Raw genomic sequence first — 17,954 nt, 5'->3', positions numbered from 1 at the left:
AAACTCAATGTAGAGAGATTGTTCAGCATTCTTTTTTTTTTTTTTTTTTTTTTGACAGGCAGAGTGGACAGTGAGAGAGAGAGAGAGAGAGAGAAAGGTCTTCCTTTGCCGTTGGTTCACCCTCCAATGGTCGCCGCGGTAGGCGTGCTGCAGCCGGCGCACCGCGCTGATCCGAAGGCAGGAGCCAGGTGCTTCTCCTGGTCTCCCATGGGGTGCAGGGCCCAAGCACTTGGGCCATCCTCCACTGCACTCCTGGGCCACAGCAGAGAGCTAGACTGGAGGAGGGGCAACCAGGACAGAATCCGGCACCCCAACAGCATTATTTCAATATATATTTGGTCGTGGATACTAAAGGATACAATATGAAGAAGTGAGGAGGAATTTGAGAGAATGTTTTTATGGTTTTCTTTTTTACAAGATTATTTTATTTACTTGAAAGGCATTTGGCTCACTCCCCGAACGGCCACTGGGCTAGGCCAAGCCAAAGCCATGAGCCAGGAACTTCATCCAGATTTCCCTTGTGGGGCCCAGGTACCTGGGCCGTCAATCTGCTGCCTTCCCGGGTGCATTAGCCAGGAGCTGGATCAGAAGCAGAACACCCAAACTTGAACTGGATGCTGGCATTGCAGGCAGCAGCTTAAGCCACTGCTCCACAATGCCAGCCATGAGAGAACTTTTTACACAAGAGGGAAAGAAATCTTTTGCTGTTTAGTATACCAGTGGTTTTTCCAATTTGCTCTCAGATCCATTCCTGATTTGTTGTATGCACAGCTCTGCCCTGTGTCACAGGAAACAACATTTCCGGCTTCCTCGCTCACTTGTCTCTGGGTAGTTCCAGTCTATGGGGAAGACTGGTGCAAGAGCACAGGGTGCAAGGTGGGGAGAAGCTGGGGCACCGCTCCCCCCTTGGCCGCAGCAGCTCCATCTTCCCCACAGCTATGGCTCCTGCTGGACAGACCCTCCCTCTGTCCCCAGGTTTCCTTAAGTAACAGTGCCCTCTGCAGTTCCAGCTCCCACCACATGGCCCCAGATTCTGGGATTAATGCACCCTACTCTGTGTGAACTTCTTGCCTTGGGGTTCAGGAGAAGCAGCTTTTTGCTCTTGCAAACCTCTGCATAGCCGTCCTATGTGTGACCAGTTCTACCACAATTCCTTCTGTGTCAGACTAGAGCACCTAGATAGTTCATTCTTTAAAAAAATAAGTAATTTAATTGTGATATAATACATACAGCATAAAATGTACCATCTTAGCCAATTAGATGTACAGTCCGGTGGCATTAAGTACATGCACACCACTGTCACCATCTTCACCAGCCATCTCTAGAGCTTTTCCCATTAGTAAAGCAGAAGCTCCGTGCCCATTAATAACTCCCATTGCCCCCAAGCCCCACCCCTGGCAACCTCCACTCCGTTGTCTAGGCCTGAGTTTGACTATGCCAGGTGTTTCACTGAGTGCAATCGTGCAGTGTTTGTCCCTTTGTGGACTGATTTACTTCATTTAACAAAATGCCCCATGTTCGTTCATGTTATAGCATACATCAGAAGGTACTCCTTTTTAAGACTGAAGAACATTCTACTTTATGTCTTTACCATACTTCGGTTTGGGGTGTTTTATTATTGTTGTTTTTGAAGTTTATTTTATGTATGTGAAAAACAGAGTAACAGAGAGAAGGGCAGAAAGAGAGGAAGAAAGTGTGAGAAAGAGAGAGAGAATGAATCTTCTGTCCACTGGGTCACTCCCCAGATGGCAACAATGGCTTGGGCTGGGCCAGGCCAGGAGCCCAGAACTCCACTGGGGTTTCCCATATGGGTGGCAGGGGTCCAAGCACTTAGGCTATTTTCGGCTGCCTTCCAAGACACATTAGCAGGCAACTGATTTAGCAATGGAGTAACCAGGACTCAGACCAGTACTCTGATAAAGGATGCCAGTGTTGTAGGCGACAACTTAACCCCCTGCCACGATGCCTTATTTTGTTTATCCACACATATATCAGCGGACACTTGGATTGCTTCCCCTTTTGGCTATTATGAGTAATACTAGTATGAACATGTTGTGCAAACATCTTAGAGTCTTTTCAATTCATTCGTGTTTACACTCAGAAGTGGAATTGCTGGATTGTATGATAATTTCCATATTTAACTTTTAATACCAAACTGTTTCCCAAGTGACTGCACCATTTTACATTCCCACTAATAGTGCACTAGGTTTCCAATTTCTCCAGATCTTCATCAATACTTATTTTGTCTTTTTAATAGGAACAAGGAATGGGAGATGGTAACACATTGTAGTTTTCAGCTCATTTTAATAGCAGAACAGTTGTCTTTGGGTGACACAAATTGTTGACTCAACCACATCATCTATTCATCTGGTGAGCAGTAAGCAGGCTTTCTGACATTCAGTTTATTGCCACTGTGTATTACCGTGACAAGTTTAAATGAGAACCTTCCCAGCACCCAACAACTGAGTCCCAGGCAGAACTTCAGCCTCCAGATCCCCCCTCAGTGGTTCACTCTACGCCCTTGGACAATTTACCCACTGCTCTCTTTGTTCTCAGTTTTTCTATCTATTATATTGTGAGTAATACTCCTGCTTTGCACAGCTAGGAGGATATTTTCCCACTATATTTACTTATGTACTAGATTCTTGGTTTTAAATATTTGATGCTTCACATCTTGCTGGCTTATTTAGATAGTTAAAACTTCATATGCTTTTGTTGACACAGTATCAATAAAAAGAACTGGATATGAGCACATGTTGCTTTCCCTGGTGGTAAGCTTCAGACAGGTGGTTAATTAAGAGTGCAAGTCCCTGCTGTCTGACAAATACAATTTCAAATCCTAACTGCACTACTAGTAAAGGTATGACTTTGAAAGTTACCTAAATTGGCTGGCGCCATGGCTCACTTGGCTAATCCTCCACCTGTGGCGCCAGCACAGCAGGTTCTAGTCCTGGGGTTGGGGCGCCAGATTCTGTCCCAGTTGCTCCTCTTCCAGTCCAGCTCTCTGCTGTGGCCCAGGAAGGCAGTGGAGGATGGCCCAAGTGCTTGGGCCCTGCACCCGCATGGGAGACCAGGAGAAAGCACCTGGCTCCTGGCTTTGGATCGGCACAGCATGCCAGCCGTAGTGGCCATTTGGGGGGTGAACCAATGGAGGGAAGACCTTTTTCTCAGTCTCTCTCTCTCTTACTGTCTAACTCTGCCTGTCAAAAAAAAAAGTTACCTAAATTATTTCTTTCCTCTGAACCTCAATTTCCCCATCTGTAAAAATGAGACAGTAATATTTCCTATTACTGTTGTGGGGGTTAAATGATAAAATTGCATGAAGTTCGTACTTATCAAACTTATCAATGTACACTAAGTGTTGTTAGACTCCACTTATTTTGCAAATTTAAGGTGTTAATGGTTCTACTGCTAAAGGACACATTGAAACTTTTTTATCTCATACATGGGACTTTTTTAACATCTTAAAATCTTCATTCATCTGTTTGAAAGGCAGAGCAACCTACACAAAGGGGAAGACAGACAGGGAGAGAGAGAAAGAGAGAGAGAGAATTTGTCCACTGGTTCATTCCACAAATGGCAGCAATGGCTGGGGCTGGGCCAGGTGAAAGCCAGCAGCCAGGAACTCTATCCTGATCTCCCACATGGGTGGCAGGGACCCAAATACCTAAGTGGTCTTCCCTTGCTCCCCCAGGCACTTCATAAGAAGCTGAATCAGTAGGCCATGGCACACTAGGTTAATCCTCCGCCTGCGGCGCCGGCATCCCATATGGGCGCCGGTTCTAGTCCCCATTGCACCTCTTCTGGTCCGGCTCTCTGCTGTGGCCTGGGGAAGCAGTAGAAGATGGCCCAAGTCCTTGGGCCCCTGCACCCACATGGGAGACCAGGAGGAGGCATCTGGCTTGTGGCTTCAGATTGGCGCAACTCCAGCAGTTGTGGCCATTTGGGGAGTGAACCAATGGAGGGAGGACCTCTCTCTCCGCCTCTCCCTCTCACAGTCTGTAACTTTCTCTCTCTCAAATAAATAAATAAATAAGATATTTTTTTAAAAAAGCTGAATCAGAAGCAGAGAAGCTGGGACCTGAACCAGCACTCTGAGCTGGAGGCCAGCATTGCAAGCAGCAGCTTAACCCTCTGCCTCCCAATGCCAGCCCCTCAGTTTGGGTAGACAGACTGATAAAGTATACTTCTACCCAACCTGAAGATCTCACCTGGCAGTGCCCAGCAGCACCGTGCCCAGTAATTTGGTAGAAAGTTAGATAATCTCTCTGAGTGGGTTAGATAAGCTCCATGGGCCTGGTCTTCGTTCAGTGTGCTCAGGTGTGGGAACTCTGTGGCTTTGTGCTTTCTGTTCAGTACAGGAAGTCAGAAGTCTGGATTCTGATTAACAGCTCAAGACAGTTAACCACGGCGTTCTTACAAAGGCAACACTTTTGCTCAACCACAGTCCAAATCCCTCAGGAGTGTACAACACTCTTAACTCATTGATTTCCCCTCCCCTAATAGAACAAACAAAATACAGTGTCTACCTCCTTATTCATCCATTCACTCCACAAACCTTTCTCGGTCACCTCTGCCAGGCACTAAGAAATACGCCAGAGACACAGACATGTAAGACGCAGCCCAGCCCGTCCAGGAGCTCAGGAGCCTGACAGTCAGCACAAGGTGCTATGAGAGTCCCAAAGGAATCAAGCTCAGTCTAGAGGGTCAGGGAGCAGATGCGAATCTGGAAGGCTGAGGAGATGTTAACAAGGCAGAACTAAAGGAAAGAAATGCGCTGTTCAAGGTAGAGAGGAAAGCGGTACAGAGGCACAGGGGATGAGATCTTTGTGGCACATTACGGAACCTCAAGTACATGAAGGAAAAATGACAGGCTTATGGGAATGTTGGCTGGATACAGAAGAGACTGCATTCTATGGAGGAATGATGGTGACATTTTAAGCTGGGCCTAAGAGGTGAGAGATTTTGTGATTCTTGGAGAAGGGTAAGACTAGCGGGCAGGGAAACCAACAAGGGCACCATAGCAGTAACAAAAACAAAATGAAGAAACAATGACCTGATCAGCTCTTGTCCTGACTCTAGATGTACAATGTCATACTTTACCCTTTTTAGTATTTTTTGCTGTTGTTGTTGTTGTTGTTCTAGTACTAGTGGTTGAACTCTGTAATTAACACACAATTATTCTTAGGTGTTTAAATTTTAACTGAAAAGTGATCCCTGTTAAATATAAGAGTGGAAAAAAGAGAGGGAGGAGATGTACAATTTGGGACATGCTCAATCGGACTGGCCCCAAATGGTGGAGTTAGAAATGTGCCAGGGGGCTTTCTGCCTGCGGACACCACCGAGGAAGCATCGTCGAGTTCTCTCTTCCCAGCGCCATCATGTCGAAGTCAGAGTCGCCCAAGGAGCCCGAGCAGCTGCGGAAGCTCTTTATCGGAGGGCTGAGCTTTGAGACGACCGATGAGAGCCTGAGGAGCCATTTTGAGCAATGGGGCACGCTCACGGACTGCGTGGTAATGAGAGACCCGAACACCAAGCGCTCCAGGGGCTTTGGGTTTGTCACCTATGCCACCGTGGAGGAGGTAGATGCGGCCATGAACGCAAGGCCACACAAAGTGGATGGAAGAGTTGTGGAACCAAAGAGGGCTGTGTCGAGAGAAGATTCCCAAAGACCAGGTGCCCACCTCACTGTGAAAAAGATCTTCGTGGGTGGCATTAAAGAAGACACTGAAGAGCATCACCTCCGAGATTACTTTGAGCAGTCCGGGAAAATCGAGGTGATTGAGATCATGACTGACCGAGGCGGTGGCAAGAAGAGGGGCTTTGCTTTTGTGACCTTCGACGACCATGACTCCGTGGATAAGATTGTCATTCAGAAATACCACACTGTGAACTGCCACAACTGTGAGGTGAGGAAGGCCCTGTCGAAGCAGGAGATGGCCAGCGCTTCGTCCACCCTGAGAGGCCGAAGTGGTTCTGGAAACTTTGGTGGTGGAGGAAACTTCAGTGGTCCTGGTGGCTTTGGCGGCAGCCGCGGTGGTGGTGGCTATGGTGGCAGTGGGGATGGTTACAATGGATTTGGTAATGACGGTGGTTATGGAGGAGGTAGCCCTGGTTACTCTGGAGGAAGCAGAGGCTATGGAAGTGGTGGACAGGGTTATGGAAACCAGGGCAGTGGCTATGGCGGGAGTGGCAGCTATGACAGCTATAGCAATGGCGGAGGCGGCTTTGGCGGTGGTAGTGGAAGCAATTTTGGAGGCAGAAGCTCTGGCCCCTATGGTGGTGACGGCCAATATTTTGCCAAACCACGAAATCAAGGTGGCTATGGTGGTTCTAGCAGCAGCAGCAGCAGCTATGGCAGTGGCAGAAGGTTTTAATGACTGCCAGGAAATGAAGCTTAGCAGGAGAGGAGAGCCAGAGAAGTGACAGGGGAGCTACAGGTTACAACAGATTTGTGAACTCAGACAAGCACAGTGGTGGCAGGGCCTGGCTGCTACAAAGAAGACATGTTTTAGACAATACTCATGTGTATGGGCAAAAAACTCGAGGACTGTATTTGTGACTAATTGTATAACAGGTTATTTTAGTTTCTGTTCTGTGGAAAGAGTAAAGCATTCCAACAAAGGGTTTTAATGTAGTTTTTTCTTTTTCTTTTGCACCCATGCTGTTGATTGCTAAATGTAATAGTCTGATCATGATGCTGAATAAATGTGTCTTTAAAAAAAAAAAAAGAAAGAAAGAAATGTGCCAGGGGATTCCAATACAATCCCATCAAGGTGGCATGTACCAATGCCATCGCACTAGTCCAAGTGATCAATTTCAGTTCACAATCGATGGCTCTGATAGGTCTAAGAGTCAAAGGGATCACACAAACAAGACAAGTGTCTGCTAATACTAACTGATAGAATCAAAAAGGGAGAGAAGGATCCAACATGGGAAGTGGAATACACAGCAGACTCATAGAATGGCAGATGTCCTAAACAACACTCTGGCCTCAGAATCAGCCCTTAAGGCATTTGGATCTGGCTGAAGAGCCCATGAGAGTATTGTAGGCATGGAAAGCCAAGATACCATGGAAAAGAAAAAAAAGAAGAAGACCTAAATGAAAGATCTCTGTGAGTGAGATCCCAGTGGAAAGAACGGGGCCATCAAAGAAGGAGGTACCTTTCTCTGAAGGGAGGAGAGAACTTCCACTTTGACTATGACCCTATTGGAATAAGATCAAAGTCAGCGAATTCTAAAGGCTTCCATAGCCCTGGAAACTCATGACTAGAGCCTAGGGAGATTACTGACGCCATGAACAGGAGTGTCAAATTGTTAACTCAGCAACAGAAGTCACTGTGTACTTACATCCCATGTGGGATCTGTCCTTAATGTGTTGTCTAATGTGCAATGATGCTATAACTAGTACTGAAACAGTATTTTTACACTTTGTGTTTCTGTGTGGGTACAAACTGATGAGATCTTTACTAATTATATACTGAATCGATCTTCTGTATATAAAGATAATTGGAAATGGAAAAAAAAAAACCTGGTGTTAAATTGGAAATGGCATAGAAAATTAATTAATTTAAAAAATATTATGTAGGATCTCTGTCTTTAATGTGGTGTACACTGTTATTTAATGCTATAACTAGTACTCCAACAGTATTTTTTTTTCACTTTGTGTTGCTATATGGGGGCAAACTGTTGAAATTTTTACCTAATATATACTAATCTGATCTTCTGTATATAAAGAGAATTGAAAATGAATCATGATGTGATTGGAAGGGGAGAGGGAGCGGGAAAGGGGAGGGTTGTGGGTGGGAGGGAAGTTTTGGGAGGGGGAAGCCATTGTAACCCATAAGCTGTACTTTGGAAATTTATATTCATTAAATAAAAGTTTAATAAATGAAAAAAAAAATGAAGGTTTTGAGTAAGACAGTGGCCACAGAAAGGAAGAGAGGGCACTGGATTCTTAAGAGAATTAGAAACCATAATCAACAGAATTTAATGAGCAGTAAATGTGCCTATTGATTACTTCCAAATTAAGAGCTCCAAGACTACTGAGCAGATATTGGGATCCTCTCAGACTCCAAGGATCCTCTGCTCATGTGTGGGCACAGCACACATGTCTCCAATGACAGCCGAGATAAGAGCAAAACTTAGGCCGGCGCCGCAGCTCACTAGGCTAATCCTCCGTCTTGCGGCGCCGGCACACCGGGGTCTAGTCCCGGTCGGGGCACCGATCCTGTCCCGGTTGCCCCTCTTCCAGGCCAGCTCTCTGCTCTGGCCAGGGAGTGCAGTGGAGGATGGCCCAAGTGCTTGGGCCCTGCACCCCATGGGAGACCAGGAGAAGCACCTGGCTCCTGCCATTGGATCAGCGCGGTGCGCCGGCCGCACCGCGCCTACCGCAGCGGCCATTGGAGGGTGAACCAACAGCAAAAAGGAAGACCTTTCTCTCTGTCTCCCTCTACTGTCCACTCTGCCTGTCCAAAAAAAAAAAAAGATAAAAGCAAAACTTGTGTTCTGAGTAGCCAGGTTTCAACCAAACCTATTTCACACCCAACTATGCCTTGGAACATATGCCAACAAATTATATGGAATTATAATTGATAAGAAGAAAAAATGTGTACCTTCAAGGTGATGTGAATTTTTGCTTCTCTGTTGATGATGTTGCTCATTCTGGCATCTGCCTTAAAGTCTTTTATCAATAAAGTAAGTATATGTTTTTCTGTGTCAAAACTCAGACATCCAAAGACTATTTCTTATAGCCTTTAAGCAAATATTCATCTAAACCATGTCCAACAAATGAGAATCCATTATGATTTCAAGGTTCTCCAAATAAATGTTTCTTAATCTCCTTGAATAACCCACTCCAGTTCTTAAAACCTGTTGCATTAAGAAAACCCAGGGTGGGCATTTTGCTTAGCAGTTGAGACACTGGTTAAGATACCCACATACCCTGTCAGAGTACTATGTTCAACACCCAACTCCAGTGTCTGTCTCCAGGTTATTGCTGACACAGACCCTGGGAGGAAGCAGTAATGGTTTAAAGTAACTGGGCTCCTGCTGAGTAGGAGACCTGAACTGAGTTCCTGGCTCCTGACTTCAGCCTTGACCCAGTTTGGAGAGTGAACCAGCAAAGAGGTGTTTAGGAGTGCTCCTTCTCTCTCTCTCTCTCTCTCTCTCCCCCCCCCTCCCCCCCCCACAAATTTAAAAAAACAAACAAAACAAAACAAAAACAAAAAAGCAAAGCCCACCTCATACCTACTGAAAATATAAGCATCTCGCGTGGCCAGAAAAGGCTCTTTCCCCACGCATTATTTGGAAAATGTTGAAGATGAGTTGTGCGAAAGGCAGACTTGCATTTGACTGGCTCTTGTGAATAAAAATGATTTCTCCCTCGGAGATGAAGGCAAGGTGAACTGCACTAAATGTAATTTGCTGCAAATTACACTTCCCAGGCTCCACAGCTAATCACTCACCATTTATAAATAAATGAATTTTGGTTTGCAGTGGGAAAACTAACGACCCCGAACACCAATTCCAGAACCAGGCATATTGTCTACCAAACACTGTGTGGCATCACGGTTATATAATTCAGAACCAGCAAATGTTTAGCAGTTTGCAGTTGAAAGACACTTATGTTTCAGCCCAGTTATCCTATGGCTAAGGGTAATTCCCTATGCCTGAGGAAGCAGGATCTTACCAGGCTCCACTATGGGCTATTTTGGGGGAAGATATTGGCAGACTGAGCCATGAGTATTGGACAGCTGAATTCAGATTCGTAACCCAGAAGGAGAAAAAGAGGGATTCAGAAGTGAAATGTAAGGTCAGTTCAAGATCAGAAGACAGGAAATGCGACTTTTTTTGTTTGTTTCCTTTTTTTTTTTCTAGTAAAGATGTTTGAGGCTGAAAGCAATAGAAGACCAACTCAAACTGTTTCGACAAGGGGATTTATTAGTTCATGGAGCTGAAGTGTGTAAAAGTAATACAGTTTCTGGAACAGTCTGAACTGGGCTCAGACTTTATTTCACACCTGTTCTCTTTGTCTTCAGGCTGTCTCCACACTCACAGGACCAACTTTGTCACACCCTCTCTCATGAACTAATCACCAGGGCCAAGAACATACCAGAATCTGATCGACACAAGCCAGTCCTGCCCTGCTCCTCGACATGCCTGCTGCAGCATCAACGCCCATGGAAGCACACACTGACTCAGAGGTTAATCAGAGCAGGAAGGCGCATCCAGAAAAGAGCGAGGACGGAGAACTTGAAAGAAAAGTCAGGAAAACATCAGACTCCATCCGCTAGGCACAGAGAGCCTTCCCCTAAGCCAAGTGAGCTTCAAATGGTAGGCTGATTATATTCTTGCTGCTAAAAGTGGTACCTAAGAATAACTCCTTACAGAGGATGGAAGCCAACACCTACATTCATGACAGCCACTTCCTGATCTTAATTATTAGGAAAAGAACAATGACGATTTTAATGTGAGATGCTCATGGCAGTAAATCACTATTCCAGGAGAAGAATTCATTCTTCCAAGCAACTAATGGACTATTTAGTAAATGTCTGCTCTTAAGGACAAAGTAGAACTCTGAAACATTAAACATTTCATTAAATAAAACAGCTTGTTTCCTAAGAACTGCACTCCATGCGATGACAGGATGTTCCAGCACTGACTGATTCCTTTGATAGGAACAAGAAGTTACACACGGATATTGAATAGGGAAGGGGGGAGGTCATAGCCATTAGGAAAGAGCATTTTATAATTTTTCAAGATCTGAGTATGAATGCTCCCGTTTTATCTTTGTTTCTAGCAAGAAAGCCCCTCTGAGAATAAATCAGTTAGTAAATATCTTGCATGATATTTGGCAAGTAGTAGGTACTCAATGCATTTTCACCGAATTAAATAGTTATTGAGCACCTTGTGAGTTCTGTGACAGACACCAATGCTGGTGTAGCAGTCACTGTACATGTCCCTTGGCACTCACTATACAGGAGAACACTGATATTTCTTACTACAAGCATACGAGGTTCTCTGCTGGGAGAGGCACTTAGCCCATGTATGGGGCAGCTCAGGGGTGCTGGGGATCCACTGTCTCAGTAAATCATGGAGGTGGAGGTTAAATACACTAGTTTCCTCACCCCTCTGGTAGGACAGCTCTGAGCTCGTTCTACCCCATCTCACAGACTTGTGCAGTGGCACACAGTCCCAGCAGCACAGAGCACTACCCTGCCCGTCGACATTTGCTGCAATGGCTTCTCATTCTTCCTTTTCCCAGTGCCCCACTCTCTTGCCAGGGTTTTCTGGGATCACCTCCTAAATAAATTGCTTTTGTTACAACGTTGTCTCAGGATCAGCTTCCGGAGGAGCACAGCTTATGACAGCAGCCCACTCAGTAGCCTTCTCTTTTTCTTCCTGGCTAAGAGACCCCAGATATTTTAGGGAGAGGCCATAAGAATAGCCCTAGGATGTGGATTATCACTGGGATACACCACATATGACCATCTTACTTGCAGTTTTTGCAGCCAATCTTGCAGGTACAGAGAGTGGTATGACCACTCTAGCCAGCATGATGTAAGCAGAGCTGATGCAAACTTCCTGGAGAAGTGTTCTGATAAAAAGCTGAAGCTGTGACTGACCTCATTCTTTCCTGAAAATGATCATGGGGCCTGGAGCTGCAGCCAAGATTCCATACAAAGACTTTTCCGGCCCCAACATTATTGAGACCACAAGGGCAATGGCCTATCATCTCACAGACTTTACGCTCCGGGGGGAGACAAAGCCCCATTTTTGAGGGGCCAACACCGTGGCATAGTGGGTAAAGCTGCTACCTGCAACGCAGACATCCATATGGCACTGGTTCAAGTCCCAGCTGCTTCACTTCCAATCCAGCTCCCTGCTAATGTACCTGAGAAAGCAGTGGAAGATGATCCAAGTCCTTGGGCCCCTGAACCCATGTGGGAGACTCAGAAGAAGCCCCTGACTCCTAGCTCCTGGCTTTGGTGTGGACTAGTCCTGGCCATTGTGACCATTTGGGGAGTGAATCTGCAAGTGGAATCCCTCTCTCTCTCTCTCTCTCTCTCTCTCTCAAGTCTGCCTTTCAAATAAAAAATGCTTTTAAAAAGCCCTATTTTTAAAAGGCAACATCATCCAGAATTTGGTTACATACAGACAAAAGTGATCCCTAGTGTTACAAATATGCAGCACTATGTTGAGTGTTGAAAGAGATTAAAAGGAACAAGCTGTGCTGTTTCACTGAGGAGTGAAAACTAAAATACAATTGCCATCATTTTTATTAACTCTGAGGTAATGGGTATGATATAATAGCTTGGTCAAGTGCAGGTTGAACAATGAGTTGGGACAGACTCAAGTAGTGTGCTTGAGATTAGGGGACCCGTTAGGTCCCTTCCAATTTTCAGTTTCTATCATTCTCTTGCAGAAGGAAACAAACTAGTCATCCTAGTATCAGTCCCAGGAAGGCTCAGAAAATAAGAGAAGAAAAAAATGAACCTTAGAAGATGGACAGGATAGGAATGAAGTGAAATAATAACCCTTGCAAGAAGAACAAGGAGTTGAAAACACAAGATTCAGAAATGCTGCCTGCAGGGTAGAAATCTTCTAGCTGAAAACTAAACTTGTACCCTTCTCCCCTACTAAGAATGAGGGAAAAATGCAGCTGCAAATGACAAAGTTCGATACAGATGTAGAGGGAGGCGTAGTCACTCGTTCAGAGAAGCGTGTTTGAACTGGAATCTCTGCTATGACTGAAGCCAGCTGATCTTGCTTTTAAACCTTCTTAGGACTCTCAAGTTCAGCTCAATGGATAATGACAAAAGTGTTAACTTCTGTGACACCACTCTCTGAGATGAGACCAGGGTGTCATCAGGTGTGGTGTTAAATGCCAAGCTGAACCCGGAAGAGACTGATGTGGTGGAATTGAGTGATACTGGCCCCCTGAGAGCAGCTATCGTCACTGCCAGGCATTTGCGGCATCTGTAATTCATTAGGTGTTCCTTAGCAAACCCCTGTCAATGAGATGCATTTTTTAAATGAAGAAACAAAAATAGGATCAAGGGATTAGCTCAAAGTAACAACAAATGTTTTCAGTGGTGAGATAACAAATTTTATCATGAGTCTGAATGTTAGGGTTGTGCATGCAGCAGGAAGGAGTGTACAGTCCTGCTAACTCTGACCTGTGTAATTACAATGACTGTGTGGCTATGATGATAATAAAAAGTATTGCTATCCACAGTTTACACAATTCAGACCTCACAAAAATCACAGGACACAGACAAAGATCACAGGACACAGGAGGAAACTGAGGCTCAGAGGGCTTAAGAAATCAGTCAAATGACTGCCGAAGGTCCCCCAGCTGGTGCTGCACCTGAATCCAATAGAAATGTCCACTCTGTATTTGTTACTCTACCCTGGCATGTAGCTTTCAGCTACAAGAAACTAACCTGATGATCAACTCTGGTTAGTCCTGGAGTGCATACAACTCAATAGAATCCACTTAATTCACTGAAAAATTTTTATGAAATGCTGACCACGTACCATGTGTTAGTTTATGGATTCGCAGCAAAGGAAGGAAAAGGCCTTGCCCTCAAGGAGTTTATAGTTATTTTCAAAAGACCCAGGAGGTTTGAGTGAGTCTTCTCACACCTGAGGCAAGAGACACATTTTCAGCTGGCTCAGGTGCTAAGGGTGGAACCTGCTGGGGTTTACTCACTGCATCAGCAAGAACAAGGTGATTTATGGATGTGGACAAAGGAAGATGATGAGAGTGGACTAGGGACCATGTCAGAAGCCCTACAGGTCCACTGTGCACAGAACTTTCTGGATGGTGGAAATGTTCTATATCTGTCCCTTTTGGTAACCATCAGTAGCCACTTGAAATGTGGTTAGTACGAAAAAGGAATGGAATTTTTAATTTTGTTCAGTTTTAATACTTTAATAACCACATGGATCAAGAAGCTATCATATTGCACAGCCCAGCTCTAAAGGCGAATCCCACAGCTGAACAACTACAGCATGTTCTGTGTCACTGGGCAGCAAGAGCCACACTCCTGTGTGTGCAGAGGCGAGCATGGATATCAGTAGTGCCAAAATTCCTCAGGGGGAGAAAACTATCTTTCCTTGAAAAACGACTTTGGTGAACTAATTAGGGCACGTGTGAGGATCTTGCAATATGTACATTTCAGGGTGGATGATCCTTTGTGTGTGTGTGTGTGTGTGTTTTTAACTTTTTTTTTAAACTTTTATTTAATGAATATAAATTTCCGAAGTACAGCTCATGGATTACAATGGCTTCCCCCCCCAACTTTCCTCCCACCCACAACCCTCCCCTATTCCGCTCCCTCTCCCCTTCCATTCACATCAAGATTCATTTTCAATTCTCTTTATATACAGAAGATCAGTTCAGTATATATTAAAAAGATTTCAACAGTTTGCACCCACATAGAAACACAAAGTGAAAAATACTGTTGGAGTACTAGTTATAGTATTAAATCACAGTGTACAACACATTAAGGACAGAGATCCTACATGAGGAGTAAGTGCACAGTGACTCCTGTTGTTGACTTAACAAATTGACACTCTTGTTTATGGCATCAGTAATCACCCTAGGCTCTTGTCATGAGTTGCCAAGGCTATGGAAGCCTTTTGAGTTCACCGACTCTGATCTTATTCTGACAAGGTCATAGTCAAAGTGGAAGTTCTCTCTTCCCTTCAGAGAAAGGTACCTCCTTCTTTGATGACCTGTTCTTTCCACTGGGATCTCACTCGCAGAGATCTTTCATTTAGGTCATTTTTTTTTTTTTGCCAGAGTGTCTTGGCTTTCCATGTCTGAAATACTCTCATGGGCTTTTCAGCCGGATCCGAATGCCTTAAGGGCTGATTCTGAGGCCAGAGTGCTGTTTAGGACATCCGCCATTCTGTGAGTCTGCTGTGTATCCTGCTTCCTATGTTGGGATGATCTTTGTTTATGGGGCTGTCCCATGCATTGCATGACCCCCTCCCCCATCCTGGACTATGCTCACGTCTAGTTTTAACACCACATATGTGTCCTAGTGATGCCAAACTTCCCCTAGGGATACAAATTGCCCCTGGTTGAGAACCTGGCAATAGTCCCAGTAATAAGGCCATGACCAAGCTGCTCCAAAGGACAAAATAAGGAAAATGTTAGGGTTCGCTCTCTGAAAGAAGGGGAAGAAAAGAGACTCTAGGAGATGAGAAGAGCAAGGAAGGAGAGAGCAGCCAGGTGGAGGCAAGAGGAGGGCTCTTTGGGAACTTTGGGTAAAGAGTGCCCAAGGAATGTGCAGAAGAAGAAAGTAAGATTCAGAAACCTGAGTAGCACATCCTGCAGCTGGTATTGGATGGTGGGCTGCAGCCGCTGCTGGTCATGGCTCATAGTCCCAGAACAGGATGTGGAGTAGGGGGAACTGTGACAACTGAGCCCATAGCTACCTTGGTGTCTGTCTCTCACTGGTTGTTCTCTCCCTGATAGCTTTTATTAAGTAGCTAGAAATGTAACAGAGATACAGTTACATTTATGGGAGCAGATGTCCTTGAAATACTGCTTATGAGCCTAAACACCTGTTTGTGTGCTGGAAGTGGGCACTTAGCTGAGTGGTTAGCCTGCTGGATAAGACATGTCCACCCACGTCATAGTACCTGGGTTCAGTACCTGCTCGGCTTCTGACTCTTCGGGTTTCTGCTGAGGCAGACACTGGAGAACAGCAGTAATGGCTCAAGCAGTTGAATTCCTGCCATTCACATGGAAGACCTGATTGAGTTCCTGCAGGCATTGGGAGGTGAACCAATAGATGGAAGTGCGCGCGCTCTCTCTCCTCTCTCTTTCTCCCCCTCTAAAATAAAGACCTTTAAAAAACCGTTACCAGTATAAACATTTAAAAAACAGGAAAAGCTTACATAAATTACAGTATAGACATCAAAGTATATTTTTAAAATATTTATTTATTTGAAAGACAGACAAACGCATACATGCAGAGAGAGAGAGAGAAGAGAGATATCTTCCATCTGCTGGTTTACTCCCTAAATAGCCACAACAGCTAAGGGCCTAAGCCAGGCCAATCACAGGAATCAGGAATTCCACTGGGATCTTCCACATGCGTGACAGGGACCCAAGCATCCAAGCTTCATTTACTGCTTCCTAAGTACATCAGCAGGGAGCTGGAGCAGAAGCCAGAGTGTGGCAGAGATTTCAACCAAGCACCTCGATACCAGGTGCAAGCGTCCCAAGCGGCGGCTAAATCACTGCACCTCAGTGCCTGCTCCTCGAAATACAAGCTAAGACTACTTCATGAGGGGCTGGCCCTGTGCATAGTGGGTTGGAGTCTCAGCTGCTCCACTTCCCATCCAGCTCTCTGCTACCGCCTGGGAAGGCAGTAGGAGATGGCCCAAGTCCTTGGGCCCCTGCACGCACATGGGAGACCCAGAAGAAGCTCCTGGCTCCTGGCTTTGGAACGGTGCATCTGTGGCCATTGTGGCCCTTTGGGGAGTGAAACAACAGATGGAATAACTCTCTCTCTCTCTCTCTCTCTATGCCTCTGCTTCTCTGTCTCTCTGCCTTCAAATAAATAAATAAATCTTTTAAAAAAACTGAACCAGTGGTTCATTCTATCTTTCTCTAACTCTCTCCCTCCCTCCCTCCCTCCCAACTGAATAAATAAGGATTTTTGGAATGAAAGGTTGGGTGGAGTGCACCATTTCTGAGGTTCTGGAGCACTAGGCAACTCAAGACCTCATCTTGGGGCCGGCGCTGTGGCACAGCAGGTTAAAGCCGTGGCCTGAAGTGCTGGCATCCCATGTGGGCGCCAGTTCTAGTCCCGGCTGCTCCAGTCCCCATCCAGCTCTCTGCTATGGCCTGGGAAAGCAGTGGAGGATGGACCAAGTCCTTGGGTCCCTGCACCCACATGGGAGACCTGGAAGAAGCTCCTGGCTCCTGGCTTCGGATCGGCACAGCTTCAGCCATTGCAACTATCTGGGGAGTGAACCAGTGGTGGAAGACCTCTCTCTCTGTCTCTCTCTCTCTGTTTATACCTCTCTCTGTAACTCTATCTTTCAAATACATAAAATAAATATTAAAAAAAAAAAGACCTCGTCTTCTATGAGGTCATGTTTGAGTGTGGCGCGGCCCTGCATTTTTAAGGAATAACGAGTTGGGAAACACTTCGGGCCAATCTCACTTTTTCTCATTCGCTCTTTTTATTTCCTGGTATCCTAAAATTCTACCTTTTTTCACTAACAGAGAGTTCCCTGTGACTTTCTAAGTCTGACGCTTGTCATGGTGGTAACCATGATGGAGCATTTAAAGGTGGAACAAGCAGACATCCTGCAAGGTTACACAAACGGGGCACTTGTCTGCAAGCTGCTCTTACATGGGTTCCTGGGAAACCCTGACATGCGTTCCTGACACAGGAATGGGCGAAGGCAGGGCAGGAGATTCGCGCGGACAAGTAGAGAAGCGCATCAGCTTGACTCAGGGTGCTGAGCTGCCCGACCACTGCTGCATGTGTGACAGGTAAGTGTGAGGCAGCGTGGAGAATGTTCTGGGCTGGACACCATCTCCTCCTGTGGCAGCGTGATTCCTATATAGCTGGCCAGTCGGAAATGTAATGTCCTCCATATTGTAGTTCTCTAGCAATGAGATTCTCATCTAATTTCAGGATCTCTGCACAACACCAGCTCGAGTTCTCACTGGGTGACTTGGAACCATGCACATTTGGCACAATTGGTTCAATCACTTTCACCCTCATTCCAGCAGGTTCCAATCATGGCAACCTAATCAATCTTCTGACCATCTACATTAATCCCCAGAATGACCCAGATAATCCGATTGGCTGCAGTGCCGCCCAGTCACAATCTACATCAGACCATCTGCTGACTCCATTTCCTCCAGGGCAGCCCAGGAGGACCATCTGCTTTGATGCTCCGTATGTCCTGCC

At 45.5% G+C, this 17,954-nt stretch overlaps 1 protein-coding gene across 1 annotated transcript; it reads left to right on the top strand.

Moving 5' to 3' along the window:
• The first annotated feature begins 5,327 nt into the window (after positions 1-5,327).
• Positions 5,328-6,674, top strand: LOC133750035 (heterogeneous nuclear ribonucleoprotein A1-like). Its single transcript, XM_062179425.1, has one exon. The coding sequence runs from the start codon at positions 5,382-5,384 to the stop codon at positions 6,375-6,377; it is 996 nt and encodes a 331-aa protein (XP_062035409.1). The 5' UTR covers positions 5,328-5,381; the 3' UTR covers positions 6,378-6,674.
• The last annotated feature ends 11,280 nt before the right edge of the window (positions 6,675-17,954 follow it).

This window comes from Lepus europaeus, chromosome 2, assembly GCF_033115175.1.
Source record: "Lepus europaeus isolate LE1 chromosome 2, mLepTim1.pri, whole genome shotgun sequence".
Lineage (NCBI taxonomy): Eukaryota > Metazoa > Chordata > Mammalia > Lagomorpha > Leporidae > Lepus > Lepus europaeus.
Note: the sequence above shows the minus strand (reverse complement) of the source record. Positions and strands in the feature narration are given on the sequence as shown.